This window comes from Telopea speciosissima, chromosome 8, assembly GCF_018873765.1.
Source record: "Telopea speciosissima isolate NSW1024214 ecotype Mountain lineage chromosome 8, Tspe_v1, whole genome shotgun sequence".
NCBI classification, from domain to species: domain Eukaryota; kingdom Viridiplantae; phylum Streptophyta; class Magnoliopsida; order Proteales; family Proteaceae; genus Telopea; species Telopea speciosissima.
The window spans coordinates 55,238,515-55,252,080 of NC_057923.1; the positions used below are offsets into that span (position 1 = coordinate 55,238,515).

Genomic DNA, 13,566 nt, shown 5'->3' on the forward strand with positions numbered 1-13,566 from the left:
CCAACATCTCTTTCTCCCTGTTGCTTCAATTCAGAATTCAAAGCCTTTACTACCTTCAAATCCAAGCTTTTCAAGCCATGGTCATGCAGATGCAAGACAAGATGCGTAGTCTTACCATCTTTCAAATTCAAATTGAAAACACCCAAATGGGTAAGTAATGCCTTTCGATTTCGTCGACACCATTCCACACCCAAGAAAATCCAAATAAGGAAAAAGATTTCTACAGCATTACGATCAGTTTTCCGGCCATCGGTGAAGCAATTAGAGGAGATGGACCAGCTTGGGGAGATGGCTAGTGTGACGGAACCGGAACGCGATCGCCTGCTCGTTTCATCCCCTGTTACTCCTGCTTATGTTCGGACATCGACCAGTAGGGCTCGGAAAAAGGAATTTACAGGTGGTGATGAAGATGATGTGGAGGAGGCTTGTAGGAGTTTTGAGAATTATTTGGCTGAGATGATAGTGGAAGAACAGAAAGTGAAGGATTTGATGGATGTAGAAGAGCTTCTCCAATGCTGGAAGAATTTGAAATGTCCTGTATTTACAGACATGGTTGGTAGATTCTATGGGGAGCTATGCAAAGACCTCTTTTCAGGTGAGGAAGGAGAGAGTGTTGATGTATCAAACTGACCGGCCTGATGTTCTATTCTGTTGTTGGGGTTAGTTGTTTTCTCATTTCTTGGTTAGTGTGTATCTTTACTCCCCAATATGAGACTTCGGCTGTGTTTGGTATGCATTCTTAGAGTGCATTCAAGGTCAATTTCACATTCTGGGACGATAAAAATAGATGTTTTTATCATCTGAGAATGCAAACTATTTTTATCATCCAATAATACAAAATTGACCTAGAATGCATTCCAAAATTACATACCCAACACAGCTTTATCTTTCTTCATTAGCCAATTGGCAAAAGCAAGTGTTTAGAGCACATTATGGGAATTGGTAATCTTGAGTAGGGGTGCGAGTCGAGCGGTCTAGACTTGGGCTTTGCGGTTTTGCCGGTCCTAAATTTTGAACCAGCTGGGCCAGGCATGGCTGGAAGTCAACATAAATGCAGTCAAATGCACTCCTAGTTCATACTTTTTTGTGCATTGCTTTATTTTTTGGCTAAATCAATGTATGTATAAATGAAATTGAAGTGATGTTACAAAAATGACTAGAAAACTACCAAAAAACCTTGTCAGAAGTCTGATGACCTTTCACCTTCGGCATTGTCATCAGCAAAAAGTCAAAACCTGGAGAACAAGACACATACAAGGAAAATTCCCAATGCCCCAAAGAAAAAAAATTTGGAAATCTATAATGGGGCCTGCCTAGCCCTTCACAAGAGACAACCTGAGTAATGAAGTTAGGAGTAACTTGCCAAGTGCTTGAAGTTTTTTGTTTGGCTGCATGATTAGCTAAAACATCTGTTGTTACGTTTGCTTTCCGGTAATAATGGGTGATTCTTCACTGAATAGAATCAAGGAAAGTAGAGATTGACCACCAAGTCTGAAGAAAACACCAGGGTATCTTGCGGGTGAGGATAGTGGTGATCGTGGCTGCAGAATCACTTTCAATCCAAAGCTTATTAATACATAAATCCCGAGGTTGCTTAATAACCATCAAGAAAACCACTATCTCTGCCATGAAATTGGTTCCCACTAGGGGTGTAAATGAATAGCCGAAATCCGTTTCCGTATCCGTGTCCGTATCCGTTCTGCACTATCTGAATCCGTCTGAAAGCTAAATGGATGTGGATATGGATAGGCTATAGTTATCCGAAAAGCTATATTTACACGTAAACAGATAAAATATCCGATCCGTATCCGTGTCCGTATCCGTTTAGCACTATCTGAGCCGAATCCGATCCGTTTACAGCCCTAGTTCCCACCCCTTGATTGGAGGCAAAACATCTAATAGGTGTGCCAAATTGGTTCCAAAAAATCCCTCCAACTCCTATGGATCTTGAATTTCCCAACGAGGAACTGTCAATGTTTAATTTCCACCACCCTGGCGGTGGCTGCTTTCACCTCACCTCTATTATATTTTTTGCTAGCAATTTGGAGATAACAACTCACAACTTCCTAGCCAGGTAACTTTTACCCCATCAATACAAGTTCAATTCGAGACCTCTACGAAACACAAGTTTACCACCTGTGAAGGGACTCTGCACAAATTTTCATATCTTCGTTTGTTACGCTCCAACCAAATCTGCTGGCAAATAATAATAAGAAGAGACCCCAGATTTCCTTGGCTTTTTTGTGCATTGCATATCTGGTAAATAGGCAAAAAAATTTATAGACCAGCAGGTGTAGGAGGTATATCTAGTTTGACCATGAAGAGTGATGTGGCAATTTGGACCATATGGATAATGGGTTTATAAATCATAATGTAGATTAGTGACATGTCAAATTTCATACCTACATTCAATCATATGTCCTCTCATGTATTAATATTTTCATTATATTCTCATTTTTCTATTGCTTTTATAGGAAGTTTCATTTTCACTAGAACTTCAAAGCTTCATTTTACTGTTTCGCCAGCTCTATTTTAATTGAAACTTGACATGTAAACAAAGGATCTTGGGATCTACTTGTCCATAAAATGTCAATTATATCCAATCAACCACATGGTGAAGGGGAATCCTTCGACCATGAGTTATTATGATAGTGGGATAAACAATTTATCTAGTACGGGCTGATTAATACCGACAATAGATGGGTGTCTTTTCTCTACCAACCGGTGGAGAAAAACTTTCTCCTTGATATGTATAGGGGAGAGGTTTTGTGCATGGCAGTGCATGATGCATGACCTTGCACGCAGCCGTCAGATGGGGATAAAAGGGGTTGCATCGTAGACCCTTATCTCCCATCCAACGAATGTATGATGCACAACCGTGCACAAAACCTTTAGATATATATATATATATATGTATGCATTTTTTTTAGAGAGGTTGGGGGTTGGGTATGCTCTCTCTCTCTCTCTTTCTCTCTCCCTCCCTCTCTGTGTGGCTGTGTAGCCACCCATAAGAGTCAGTATCTTCTTGTCACATGATCAATCCATCTGTGAAGAGGAGGGTTGGCCTTTAAACACAATTATTTAGTTGTTTCCACAGTTTCCAAAACTGATAAAAGAATCAACAAAATGTTGGAACTAAAAAATGGACAATTAAAAGAAGATTACAACTTAATTTACCCCTTTGGTGATAAGAAGTTGCACCCATTGATTGATAAATAGTATTAGGAAATTCGGTAAATAAGAATTGAGTATAGGTTTACCAGCCCTACTCATTTTCGTGCTAAATATTGTCATTTCTTATTGGTGCCCTACAAGGCTACTGATACCCAAAAGGTTGCTCCTATTTAGGAGGACAAGGATATGTAAGGTCAATATCTGACCATACCCTCACCTTTGTAGCCCTATTCAAAATGTTGGACCACTTTGATAAACTTTGGAAATCCGTTTTTTGTCTAGCATGGCTCTTACACCAGTGTGGCGGTCAATGATTGTACATATGTAAGCATCAACAAGGTTAGAGTTTCCGCCTTTCATGGGTACAGGACGATCGTTTTGCTTCATCCTATGTCAGAGCGTAAGGGCGAAGCTCCTAAGCTCCCAAATGGAGTTCTTTCTCTCTCTCTCTCTCTCTCACCTTCTTTTTTTTTTTCGTTTTGTAAATAGATAAACTCCATAACTGTGAAAAAAGAACATTATTAGAATGGATCTTGAATGAAAATTCCTACAACATATTTATTTTAAATTTGAGATAAGATAACATCCGAGTTCACCTTGAGAAAAGTGTCATTTCTCTCCCCATTAACGTTGGATGCAAGGCCAATGTGTTATGTTCTTTATTAAGAAGACACTATGCCAGGCGTTGGCTCCAAACCAATCTCTTAGATGTGAAACAGTCTTAAAGGAACTTTCATTTCAAGGAGAGGGTTCCCTACACTGCCTGAGTATAGTTTCAGGCGAATGAGAGAATTTCTTTTGGAATCTGACAATAAGGAGAAGGGCATTTATGACATATCACCCTCTCACTTGAACATTGATATGTGAAGGGATGTGCAATTTCATTTTTTAAATTGGCATTGTGCATAACTGTTACCCTTTCAGGAATTCTACTTCAGATTCTATTTTCGTGATCAATCACTTAGGATCTTCAATCCAATCAAATAATATAGGGAAGTAATTTTTTGTCCGAGAGTGTGGCCTATATCAACACTCCCATGTGTCTATCTCTCTCCTCCTCAAAATAAAGGGGTAGAGGTGTCTTTTCAAATGAGGAGGAGAGAGATACACTCATGGGAGTGCTGGTATAAGCCACACTCCGGGACAAAGAACTTTCTCCCAATAAAACATGCATGTTGCAAGGGGGAGAGAGCATAGCAATGATTAGAATATAATAGGCTTGATTAAACATACATATATGTACCGTGTTTTCCCACTCCCAGGGACTTGGGAGACTGATGAGTGCGGATAGTGTTGAGAGGTATCACACAAGGGGTGGGGGCATTGTCGATTTTTTCCTACAGAGGGGTTAGACATTAATGACCCTAGGATGGTGATTAATTGCCGTACAATGAAGGAAAGCTTTCCACTACATATATAAACATGCTAGTCCTTCCTATCTAATGGTCGGAATAGCCACATCATATGTGCGACACAACCAAGGTGGACCATTTTGTGAGCAGACCTTCTAAATGGATTCAGAATGAATTTTTCCCTATATCTAGGAATGTTAAATGGTTAATTCAATCCGGCTGCGGTCGATTTTTTCGTGTTTTGTATATAGACTCAGTCAAATTGAAATTATGCCGATAAGATGGTCGGTTTACAAAAGCTAAACTGAAACTGATAACTATCAATTTGGTCATTTTCGATCCGTTATCGATTTCTTTATATATATAAGAACAAAGTAAAAAATATGGGATTGAGTTCTTTGTTCGGCTGCATAGCGTATGCTAGTGCCTCCCTGTGTTTATCTTTCTTCCCACAATAGGGGAGTAAATATGTCATTTCATTAGAGGAGAGGAGAAAGAAAGAACCAGGGAGACACTAGCTTATGCTATGTGTGTAGCCTAACAACGCTCTTTCCCCTAAAAATATTGGATCCAAATCGTCTACGGTGCAGCTGCCGGTCCTGCCTATACTACGCAGACAAAGGGCCACGCACAAAGACTACCTTACCCCCACTCGGGCAAGGCGATCTTTGCACGTGGCCCTGTGTCTGCACAGGACGGGCAGCTGCGCCGTAGATGATCCAAATTGAAAAATATTACCCTTTTTTTTTATACTGATCGTCTCTTTATAGTCATGGTATTTAAGTAAATTGTATCGATGTACCAGCTGATACGTATTAGTATCGCCAGAGATCGAGACTGATACCTATACGGATCAGTGGTGTCGATATTACTGAGATAAAATGAATAAATGATCCAAGAATCGACTGTGTATCCAAATTTGACTATTTGAGAGCAAAATGGTCTGATCAAGCCCGACACAACCAATCCTAATCGGTATTGATGTTGGCCAAGAGAGATACCGTAACGGAAATCGTGATTTAAATCCCTGCTTTACACATAAATGTTGTCAGCGTCACCACTCACCATCCACCTCCTTTGATAGAAATGGATCGAACAGGATATTGAAGTTATTGGATCGAAGGTTTTAATACTCTGAATCGGAAATGGGATCGGTCAAAGAGGATTTCGATCCGAAACGGTTCAGGAATCGAAAATTTAAACTGTTTTATACTGATAATCGAATCAATTCATGAATCGAGAATTGGCCCATAAATCGATTCAATTTAAGATGGATTACAAAGAAAATGATTAAGAATCAGTTGGTTCAACCTATCTGTTTAAATTCAGGATGCAACGATTAGGAATGGTGGAAATAAGGTTTGGTGTCGGCCGATTCATCGAACTGATTCCCGATTTCCAATTTTTTAAACCATGATTAAATCATAAAACCCATCACTTTCTTCTTAAATAATCCAGTACTTTTTTTTTGTCAAGAAATAATCCAGTTCTTAGTCTCTTCAAAGCCACACTTTGGGTTGTCAACCGGTCAGCCCCGTCAATTTCAGTTGGGTCTCATTGGTACCCATCAATTTTATGGGGCGTTGTTCTTTGTGCTGCAGCGCAGCCTACGTCCAGACACATGAGGGTGAGCGCAATGACCACCATACCCCCCTACACAGGCTGCCCATGTGCCTGATCGTAGGCTGCGCTACGGCACAGAGAACATTCTCCCCCATTTTAAAGTATTGTATCATTTCTGCCGGTGGAGTTAATCGAGCCTTGTAAGCTAGCATATGGTAGGGGTGTCAACCGGTTGGGCTCGGTCAGGCCTAATTGGGCAATTAGGCTTAATCAATTTTAAACCCTGCACTGTGATCATCCGTTTAACTAATCAAGCTTAGCTTGGACGAGCATGATATTGTTTACATACGATCAATCGGTCTCGGGCTACTAGAATTGGGCTTTAACCAGGCCTTAAGTGGGTTGTAGGCCTATTTAACTCTATACGGTCTTTGAACGGGCTCTAATTAGTTCAACCCTAAACTTGGTCTCTAAAGTAGGTTGGAAGGGGATACCAAATATTTCATTGACATCCACCCGTCATCATCAGATCTTAAAGTTTTTATGGAGTACGAAACTGTACAATTGTTTGATATTCTGATAAATATAATGACAAATCTAAGAAATATTAATGAACACTGACAGAGAGTATTTCTCTCTTATCAAACATGGGAACATGATGATGGGTTGCATCAAAGATTAGCAACCATACTTGCACATGCCATGCATTTTTTGTGCTTGAAATCAACTTCATTTTTTATGTTTGGAATCTTTAATTTATAGGCATTGGAGGAAAAAATGGGAATTTCAAACAATATTAAAAGGTCAGGCAAGGTCGAGCTAAAAGGGTCGGTTTAGGTAGGGGGCCCGATGGGCTAGGACCCCACATTGGAAACAACCGATTATTAAATGTGTGAGGCTTAAGCCTCACATGTTTTATAATTGGACCGATCCAGGCATGTACTAGTTAGAGACTTAAAGGTAAACCATTATCCCATTTTTGTCATTTACAAAGGGAGGAAGGGTATTTATGGAAATAAAAAGACAAGTGGTTACCTCTGATTGTACATTCACCTGCACGTCCATTCTTACCAATCCCTGTCCAATGCGGATCTCTGATGCCGATGACTTCGCTCATTCTAATAAAATATGGGGGTGCTGTTCTCTGTGCCGCAGCGCAGACTGCGCCTAGGCATATGGGGATGGGCGCAATAACCACTCTACCCCTGCATAGGATGCCCATGGGCCTGGGCGCAGGCTGCGCTGCGGCACAGAGAACATTCTCCCTAAAATATGAAAAAATTAATCTTTTAATTGAACTCCTATATTCCTTCCCGCCCATCCCATGTCATGTTTCCACTTTCCATGAAAGCAGAGAAGAGAGCATGTACTCATGTACGATTGTCTTCTTCGTTGTCAATCATTTTTTTTTTAAAATTTTTTTCTCTCTTTTTCTTACTTCTCTATTCTTATAAACTTTGCCATTGTCGGTTGTTGCAGAGCTACATTTGGTCTTTTCCTCTTCCATGAAAGCCTGATTGAGAGTTCAAGTCTTTTTCTTTTTCCTTTTATCCTAATCGCCAATGATAGTCTCTACTCTAAGCGTTGGATTTGTTCTTTGGAGGTCTGAAATGGTGGAATGGTGGAGCGAGGAAGAGAGGGATGGGCATGAATTGCTTTACGCAGTTCTCAGTTCATTTCAGTAGGTTACAGCTTAGATCTCGATTATAGATGAATAAAAGCGCAATTAAAGACAACCCAAACAGACCTACCAGGTCGGTAATCTAACCTTTTCACTCACTCAGATTAATTATCTCAGCTAGTTCCTGCTCTCATGCTAGAGCTGATTTCTATTTCAATTTAATAAATCTTCTTACATTTACCGCTCTGTAATCTCTGCAATGCTAGTACATCAACAATGCTTCAAACTTAATGGCTGTGCGGTGTGAAAGCCCCGAACGAAGGCGAATCAACGGAAGGAGTTGTTTTACTAATGACGGTGATAAGGGCAAAGATGGATATTAAAAAAAACAGAGAGGAGTTGGGGTTTAAGGTAAATCAGGAATCAGGAAGGTAGGGAAGGCAAGGCATGATGGGTAGTACGGTTGGAGCATGTGCAGGCCTCATGGTCCGAGAAACGGGCCTTCACGTGGTTCTGCCGATAACATCAATTTTATAATAATGATGGAATGATTCCATGCTACCATTATAATTCCTGTTGCTTTTGGAGCTCAAAACCTCTCTCCAATCTCCATTGCTAACTTGGGTTCTTCACTTCAATTATTCTAGCTCTGTTAGGTAAGCCATGAATATCCTCTTGTGTTTTTTTTAATTTTTTTTTCTAGGTTTTTGCATTTACAACACTGAAAGTTTTAGCAAATAGTAGCAATGAATCGTAAGGAAAATGGGGTTTGATGGTTGGATCTGAGAAGATAAATGGGTCTCTGTCATAGCTTCAATTGGCATTTAATTCAGTGGGGCTCATTTCTTGGTGTGGATATCTTTGTTTTGGGAAATTTTTTTCTTATCACGTGATTATGAATTTTTTTTGTTTTTCACCCAATCTGGTTTCACGTCTCCATCATAAATTTTATTTTACTCTACTTTCGTCTCTTGGTGGAAAAAGGAAACATCTACAATTTGTGATCATTTCCCTGTTTTACTCAACTCAGTATTGTGGATGAAGACCTGCCCTGTTTTTCACTTCAGTCATTTTTCAGTGGCATAAGAATGACAATTAGACTGCAATGAGAGGGTGTTTTAGGAAAAAGACTTTATGGGTGATGGTAGTCACGGGACTCAGCTCTGTAAGTGGGCTAAAGGTTTTTAAGGACTGTGAGCCTAAATGAGTAGCAGTTGGGATTGCTCTCCATGTTATTGGTTGTGGCCAGTGGGAGAATTCTTCCAAAATTTGGGGCATTGGGCCAGTTCCTCAATCATAGGCAACAGTATGATCTCTGACTTCTCCACCAATCTACTTTGAAAGAATGATAAACAAATGATAGAATGAATGAACAAAAAAAAAAAAATGTAGAAAATCCAAGAAACTTTTCCTACAGTTACACTTTCAACAAATTGTTGCCAGTTGCTTTTCTTTGGGCTTATATCATATTTACTCTAAATGCAGTTTGTTTTATGAAAGATTAATGGATGTAAGAAAGGTATGGTTGTGCAGTGGGAATTGGTTGCCACTTGTGGGAGAATGCTTCTTGGTTTTTTGGTTGCTTTTGTCCCTTCCATGTTTGAGAGAAAGTGGAGTGATGGGTGTGAATCTATTGGATGCTTTGTTCTTGAAGTTTCATTATTTTTGTTTTTATAGTTGCTTGTTCTGAGTTTTCTTCATTTAAGTCTTGGATATTTCAGTGCAGATCTGCAAGTAGCTGAGGATAGCAACGGAATTCAGTGTAGATCCAGCTCTGTAAAAAGATGGTTCTTGATCATGGGGAATGCTTGAGTACAAAGGTTTTTTTTTTTCTCCCTTACTTGAATACTTGTTTTAACTTTATTTCACAGATCCATACATTAAAAATGCTAATGAGGTGAATATAAGTATAAACCCTTTTGAAAATTTTCAGGAATTCACTTGGAAATAATCCTTCTGTTTGGTGGAAACCTGTTGGTTTTCCACTAGAGAACAAGTGTTATTCTATACTTACTAGACTTACCTGAGTTGAACATCTGTAAGTTTGAATGACTATTTGCGTTTCAGAAGGATTCTTGGAAGACTGTGCTGCTGTTAGCTTATCAGAGTCTTGGTGTGGTCTACGGGGACTTGAGCATTTCCCCTCTGTATGTTTACAAGAGCACATTTGCAGAAGATATTCATCATTCAGAGACAAATGAAGAGATTTTTGGCGTGCTTTCTTTTGTCTTCTGGACTTTAACACTTGTTCCTTTGTTCAAGTATGTCTTCGTGGTTCTTCGAGCAGATGACAATGGAGAAGGTAAGTACATGTTTTGAGTATTAGTATTTATTCCTTTATTAATAGAGATGTTTTATTCATCAATCAAATTTGAGTTTTTGTGCACAATTTTTGCAGGTGGCACTTTTGCTCTGTATTCTTTGATATGTAGGCATGCTAAAGTAAGCCTTCTACCCAACAGACAGATTGCAGATGAAGCGCTGTCTACTTACAAACTGGAATCTCCTGAAACCAAAAGCCACTCAAGGGTGAAACTTTTGCTTGAGAAGCACAAGTCATTACACACAGCTTTGCTAGTCCTAGTTCTGCTTGGTACTTGTATGGTAATTGGAGATGGAGTGCTCACTCCATCCATTTCTGGTATTCTTCTTGTCTGCTATACAAAATTTTCTCTCTCTGTTTCCATCAGTTTGCTGATTATCATTTTATATATATATATATATATATATATATATATATATATATCCAGTTTTCTCAGCAGTGTCAGGCCTTGAGTTATCAATGTCAAAGGAACACCACCAGTGTAAGCTTCTTGACTTTTATTCTGCATGTCATCCTGGTTGTTGATCCTAATCTACATTTCATTCAATTGGGATCTAATTGGTTGTAATATGGAATGTGTGCTTCATAAAATTATGTGAAGGGAAAAATAATGGACAAAATGCTTGAACCATGAAATCAATGGAAGAAGTCAGGAGGGGATATATTACTTTTCAACTTGAGATCAGTAATTTGTAGAAACATATAATCTCTACAGTTGCTGATCAAGGGGAAGCATATGTTTCTTTCGATTCTTCTGTGATGCTTCCTCTGCATCAATTTGGCATCTGGTTGTGAAATCTGGTTATATTATAATACCAACTCAATATGTGTTGCACAGTATTTCCTCACAGAATGCCTATATCAAATTGTGTCATTATGTTAAACTGTGTTTCTTTTTTGACGCAAAGTTAATTGCTAAAGATTAATAATATGTCAATTTATAGGACAAGAGATTGATATGGTGTATGTTGTTGAAATTTATATGAGGGTTCATTTGGTCACACTAGACCAGTTAGAATATTCTCTAATATTGGATTAGAACAACCAATCAGATTGTTCCTTTTTTGACCTAAAATGCTTGTGTTCCTGTCCTGATGCAGGACAACCTAGGGTTCTCTCTTTCTAGGTACAAATTCAACTGCACCTTTCTAAGGTATAAATTGACTTTGGGCATTTTTTTTTTTTGTTATTGGCATTTGAAGTGCACCTTTTTGAGTATCTAGAAGGCTGCATTCTTTTGTCACCTGGAAAAGAAATAATTTCTTCTTGAAATCCCATAGCATTTGAGGTGATGCTTCTAAACTGAATCATTTCAAGCCTTGACTAGATTGATATTTTAATTTATTTAAAAAGGGGGAGGGGGGGGGGGGGGAGGAATAAGATCTTCTTCATTTTCCAGCAATTGCACCCAATTCTATTGTTTATTCACATTCTGGCGGAGACTCTGGATGAGTCCATTTTCGCTGAAGTTCTTTCTGCATTGAGATGCTGTGGAAACCAAAATAAAATGATTTAATTCCAGATAACCAAAGAAAATCCCATAGCATTTGAGCAGATGATGTGATGCTTCTAAACTGAATCATCTCAAGCCTTGACTAGATTGATATTTTAATTTATTTAAAAAAAAAAAGAAGGGGAATAAGATCTTCAGTTTCCAGCAATTGAACCCAATTCTATTGTTTATTCACATTCTGGCGGAGACTCTGGATGAGTCCATTTTTGCTGAAGTTCTTTCTGCACTGAGATTGTGTGGAAACCAAAATAAAATGATTTAATTCCAGTTAACCAAAGAAGCTGCAGTAATTTGAGTTACCAATAGAGAGCTGCAGGTGATGCTTTCAGTATTCTATCTTTTGAATGTATCTGAGATTATGTCTTTGTTTGCAGATGCAGTGGTTCCAATCACTTGCTTCATATTAGTATGTCTATTTGCTCTGCAACACTATGGCACACATCGGGTTGGATTCTTTTTTGCACCAGTTGTATTGACTTGGCTACTTTGCATTAGTGCCCTTGGCTTATACAACATATTCCATTGGAACCCACACGTTTACCAAGCTCTTTCCCCATATTACATGTACAAGTTCTTGAAGAAGACAAGGAAAGGTGGCTGGATGTCTCTGGGTGGGATTTTATTGTGCATAACAGGTAATATTTTGAATGCATGACCGAATATTGTTATTGTGTTATGTATTGCTGGTTTTACATATGTAAAACTTTGAGAAAATAATTTTAAGTCATCTATCTGATAAAAAAGAAAAAGTCAACTGAACTAAGAATTATCCAGACTACTTGGAATTGGCTCATGAATCCTCTGCTGCCATTCCATCATCTATGACTATATCTTTTGTTAAATAATAGCATAAGGTCCACAGAAAACTTTCTGTTTTCATGCTAAAATGGCTACTCTGAAGGTTTTCCATTAACCGTCCTCACTGGAATCATGCGGCTGGAACATTCACCCAAATATCATCATAAAGACACATTTTAAACATTTTTTGTGCAGGTTTAGTTACAGCAAAAACAAGCTATGGAAGCCATTTTTCTCCATAAGGCAGGCAATTCTTTTCCTGCACCCAGAATCAGGGCATCCCTAAACGAGGATTCTCCTACCTGTGCACTCTTGACAACACATCAAAAAGGGCAGGAAAAAGGCATCTCAGAGATACTTACAAAGTACCCTGGTATATCCCTTCAGGTGCTTTTTCCCACTCTTTTAACGTGTCAGCAGGAGCACAGAGGGAGGAGACAATAACAGAAGTTCCAAATTTCTGATCTCACACAGGGGTTGTACCATTCATTAAGAGAAGAACTCTATCTAGCAATTTTGTGTGCCAACCAGTTATTTTACTCCACTGATTATTTCAAATCCAAGATTTTCCAATCACAAAATGTTGCAGGGAAAAATAAAAAGATGCATTAAATCTTTTGATTTTTCACCAATTACGAAGAAATCAACAGATAAAACTGCAATATGATGTGTGAATGACTTGCAGGCTCAGAGGCAATGTTTGCTGATCTTGGTCATTTCACATACACTGCAATCCAGGTACATTCTATTACAACTGGTCTATCTGTCTATTTGTCTATATGCATGGCTGATGAGTGTGTGTTGTTCCTGAACTTATTCTCCCAATACTATCTATAGACTTATACTCCAGTTTCTGGTCCTCTCCCCACCCTCAAAACAAAGAATGGGAAATGGCTTACTCTGTCCAATTTTACAGATTGCTTTCACTTTTATGGTTTACCCCGCTCTGATTTTAGCGTATATGGGTCAAGCTGCTTACTTGTCAAGGCATCACAATATTAACACCAGCTATCAGATTGGATTTTACATCTCAGTTCCAGGTATTCTTTTTTTCGTTCATTATTCCTTATAACATTGTTTGAACAAGTCATCTTTTTTTTATTGCAAGCAACTTTACCTGCAAATAGTGAGCATCAACTGAATATGCAGTACACCTGGGTTCTAATACTTGGCTTCATTATGCAACTTGGAAACCTTAATATACTATTAATGGAAAAAGGAC

The 13,566-nt window shown here is 38.7% G+C and overlaps 2 protein-coding genes across 4 annotated transcripts in view; both read left to right on the forward strand.

The window, feature by feature from the left end:
* The first annotated feature begins 235 nt into the window (after positions 1–235).
* Positions 236–645, forward strand: LOC122671580 (transcription repressor OFP17-like). Its single transcript, XM_043868881.1, has one exon. It carries the CDS (start codon positions 271–273, stop codon positions 628–630), a length of 360 nt encoding a protein of 119 aa, XP_043724816.1. The 5' UTR covers positions 236–270; the 3' UTR covers positions 631–645.
* Positions 646–9,117: 8,472 nt separating this feature from the next.
* Positions 9,118–13,566, forward strand: part of LOC122671573 (potassium transporter 2-like) — a 29,252-nt gene continuing 24,803 nt past the window's right edge. Inside the window, exons 1-8 of one of the 3 annotated variants that reach the window (XM_043868874.1) lie at positions 9,118–9,148; positions 9,432–9,530; positions 9,778–10,012; positions 10,109–10,351; positions 10,461–10,514; positions 11,921–12,181; positions 13,030–13,082; positions 13,261–13,384. In XM_043868874.1, coding sequence (XP_043724809.1) covers positions 9,495–9,530; positions 9,778–10,012; positions 10,109–10,351; positions 10,461–10,514; positions 11,921–12,181; positions 13,030–13,082; positions 13,261–13,384 — 1,006 coding nt within the window. In that variant the 5' untranslated portion in view covers positions 9,118–9,148; positions 9,432–9,494. The other 2 variants (XM_043868873.1, XM_043868872.1) reach the window with 2 other exon arrangements.

Coding starts and splice junctions, on each gene's coding strand:
- LOC122671580 (XM_043868881.1), top strand. CDS start 271: ATGGACCAGCTTGGGGAGATGGCTAGTGTGACGGAACCGGAACGCGAT.